The sequence below is a fragment of the Apium graveolens genome, chromosome 6 (assembly GCF_009905375.1).
Source record: "Apium graveolens cultivar Ventura chromosome 6, ASM990537v1, whole genome shotgun sequence".
NCBI lineage: Eukaryota > Viridiplantae > Streptophyta > Magnoliopsida > Apiales > Apiaceae > Apium > Apium graveolens.
In genome coordinates, this window is record NC_133652.1 from 509,529 (window position 1) to 513,173 (window position 3,645).

At 36.9% G+C, this 3,645-nt stretch overlaps 1 protein-coding gene across 1 annotated transcript; it reads left to right on the forward strand.

The window, feature by feature from the left end:
- Nucleotides 1–1,405: 1,405 nt before the first annotated feature.
- Nucleotides 1,406–3,645, forward strand: LOC141668881 (uncharacterized). The gene is made up of 4 exons (XM_074475925.1): nt 1,406–1,454; nt 1,554–1,917; nt 2,040–2,429; nt 2,790–3,645. Exons 1-4 carry the CDS (start codon nt 1,406–1,408, stop codon nt 3,643–3,645), a joined length of 1,659 nt encoding a protein of 552 aa, XP_074332026.1.

Genomic DNA, 3,645 nt, shown 5'->3' on the forward strand with positions numbered 1-3,645 from the left:
CTTTGACATCGGTTCATTTTGCTAACGGTTGTCTATGGCCTTTAAAAAAAATAAAAATCACTTAATCCCCCCCCCCCCCGCTTTTCAGTACACTTCCCCCTTTAATTTTAACAAAAAATTCACTTAACATATTTTCCTCCCCTTTTCCAAAAAACCTCTCGCGACCCTCTCATCTCTCCCCGACCCTCGCCTCTCTCATCGCTCTCGTCTCTCCCCTCCTTCTCTCTTAGTCTTCTTACCTTTCTTCTCTCTTCTTACCTTAGTCTCTGTTAACCGTCTCTTCTCTCTTTTCTCCGAAACCCTAATTTTAGCCCCAATTCTAATTCAAGATTTGGAGCTTCAAATTAAAGCAAATTAAACTTGAAATTGAGCTAGTATCTGGAGGTTGGAGCTAGTATCTGGAGGTAGACAGCATCTAGAGGTTGGAACACTGAGGTTTTAGAACATTGGGGTTTCGGAACATTGACAGCATCCGGAGGTATATTCTTCTTTACTTCTTTACTGTTTATCTCCCTCATTTTTATGTTTAATATCTTCTTTGTGCATGTAAATGTTTTACGTTTATCTTCTTTTCTTCTTTACTGTTTATCTTTTTTGTGCATGTAAATGTTTTATGTTTTTGGGGGTTTTATGTTTGTTTCTTTTTGGGGGTTTTATGTTCTGTTTTTGGGAATTTTATGTCGTGTTAAATATTTTAGGTACATAAATATTTTCTGGGGGTTGTTCATACATATTAGTGTGTTTTAGGGGGGTTTTGGGGGCTACATTTGAACAAGTCTCAGATATGAACAAGTCTCTGCATTTCTTCTTTTGTATAAAAGTCATTTCTCTGATATGAACAAGTCTCTGCATTCCTGATATGAACTATCTGTTACTTGTGTTGTATAATAGTAATTATTTTGTATAATTATCCTTCTCACAGATACAAGTAACAGATAATTTTAATTTATTTATTTATGGGCTGAATTTGTTTCAATACTCAAGTTTTCACTGAGTTTTATTTATATGAAGGAAATTTAACAATTGTCTGGGCTGTGAATCTTGAAATTATTGGTTTTTAATTATGTGATATTTTCAAATATCTTGGTTTAATTTGTTTTAATTATTTTGGTTTAATTTAGTCTAGTTTATAAATTTAGTCTAGTTTTGTAATTAATTGGGTATATGTGTAGGATCTTAGAGTAATGAATTAGTACTATATATTATTAGGATATCAAGGTATTTACTCCTTTCTAAGTTTATATAATTAATCCCTACAGTAACCAACATAAATTTGATATACCTTTTATTAAATAATTATAAATAGGTATGTGTTGGATTTTTAATATTTATAGTGGCTATCAGGTAGGGAAATTTGATGGATAAGACATGAATTTTGCAAGATAGGGATTCTTTAGTATTTGAAATGGGGGTGGAAAACTTCTTGATATATGCTGAAGAAAATTCTGAAGATCGTAATAAAATTCCTTGCCCTTGTGAACGATGTGCCAATTTTTAAAAATTCTCTATAAAAACAATCAGGGGCCATATCTATGACAATGGCTTTTGTCTAGGTTATGTGCATTGGGTTTGGCACGGGAAGACTGCTTCTACGGGTCGTAAATCTTCAAGTGCTAGTTGTCCACCTGAAGAGCAAGCTCCAAGCCCACCTCCTGAGCAAGCCTCTGATGAAGCGTCAGAGCAAGATCAGGAGCATGTCGCTGCTTCGGAAACTGTTGATGTTTGTGAAGCGGCATATAACTCAGGTCAATATGATAATGATTTATATCAGTTTAGGAGGTTCGTAGACGATGCTGAGCAACCTCTATATGAGGGTAGTGACTGTACTAAGTTAGAGTCGATGTTGAAGTTGCATAACTGGAAATCTAGGTTTGGTATTACCGATAGTGCCTTCACTGACCTCCTTTCTTATATTGGGTCTCTACTTCCCAAAGATAATGTGTTACCTAGTAATGCATATGAAGCAAAAAAACCCTCTCCAATTTAGGTCTAGAGTATATAAAGTTCCATTCATGTCCGAATGACTGTGTATTGTACAGGGGTGTACATGCTGATGCAACCAAGTGTCCTAAGTGTCGACTTTCTCGGTGGAAGTTGACAAAGAAAGGTGAAGAGAGGGTTAATCCTCCAGCCAAAGTCATGTGGCATTTTCCAATAATTCCTCGATTTAAACGTATGTTTAAATCTCCTTCCACCACTGAACTAATGTGTTGGCATGCGCAACAGCGGACACAAGATGGTAAAATGCGACATCCAGCCAACTCTCCATCTTGGAAAAATATAGATTATAGGTGGCAATCCTTTGGTAGTGAACCGAGAAACCTTCGCTTGGCTTTATCGGCGGATGGTGTAAACCCGCACAATAATGGCCTATCTAATAGATATAGTTGCTGGCCAGTCTTATTGGTGACTTACAATCTTCCTCCCTGGTTATGTATGAAAAGAAAATTTATGATGTTGTCGATATTGGTCCCTGGCCTGCATGAGCCTGGTAATAACATCGACATCTACTTACAACCGATGATTGAGGATTTATAAAATCTTTGGAAGGAAGGGGAACCAAATATGTATGACGCATATAACAAATCATTTTTCACTTTAAAAGCAGTTTTAATGTGGACGATAAATGACTTCCCTACTTACGGAAATTTATCCGGCTGCGTTAATAAGGGTTATAAGTGTTGTCCAGTTTGTGGAGATGACACCGTAGCTAAATATTTGACTCATAGTAGGAAAATGTGCTACCAAGGGCATCGTTGATATTTGCCTCTACATCATCCTTATAGAAGGCAGAAGGCTGCTTTTAATGGACAACAAGAGTTTGGGCAGCCGCGTCGAACCCTATCCGGAGAAGAAGTGTTAGCAGAGCAAGAACAAATCAAATTTGAATTTGGGAAGAAAATGAAGAAGGCAAAGAAGGTTGAAAGTCCATGGAAGAAAAAATCAGTATTTTTCGAGTTAAAATACTGGAAATTTCACCATGTTAGGCACTGTATTGATGTCATGCATGTCGAGAAGAATGTATGTGATAGTCTGATTGGCACATTACTCAATATGCGCCATAAGACAAAGGATAGTGCGGCAGCCCGTCGTGATATGATGAAAATGGGCGTTAGATCTGATTTGCCTCCCCAAGTAGGAGTAAAGAAAACCTATTTGCATCCTTCTCCCTTTACTTTGTCAAAGGCAGAAAAAAGGACTTTCTTGTCATCATTAATGTCGATGAAACTTCCATACGAACATGCATCGAACATAAAAAATTTTGTTTCGATGCCTGATTTGAGTATTTACGGGCTGAAATCACATAATTGCCACATCCTTCTCCAACAATTACTCCCGGTTGCAATACGTTTCGTTCTTCCGAAGCATGTTAGGGTCACAATTATTAGATTGTGTTTCTTTTTTAATACTTTGTGCAACAAAGTAGTAGACGTGTCAAAACTGGATAAGCTGCAGTCAGATGTCATACTGACCTTGTGCGATCTAGAAAAAGTTTTCCATGCGTCATTTTTTGATGTAATGGTACATATAGTAGTCCACTTGGTTCATGAACTACGCTTATGTGGACCAGTATTTTATACGTGGATGTATGTATTTGAACGGTTTAATAAAGTACTAAAGGGTTATGTTCGAAACCGTTATTAA

What these genes read in the sequence shown, in the direction of transcription:
- LOC141668881 (XM_074475925.1), top strand. Translation starts at nt 1,406, where the DNA reads ATGGGGGTGGAAAACTTCTTGATATATGCTGAAGAAAATTCTGAAGAT. An exon ending in TGAAGAAAATTCTGAAGATC is followed by an intron (nt 1,455 to 1,553) that starts GTAATAAAATTC and finishes GCTTTTGTCTAG; the next exon opens with GTTATGTGCATTGGGTTTGG. An exon ending in GACCTCCTTTCTTATATTGG is followed by an intron (nt 1,918 to 2,039) that starts GTCTCTACTTCC and finishes TGTATTGTACAG; the next exon opens with GGGTGTACATGCTGATGCAA.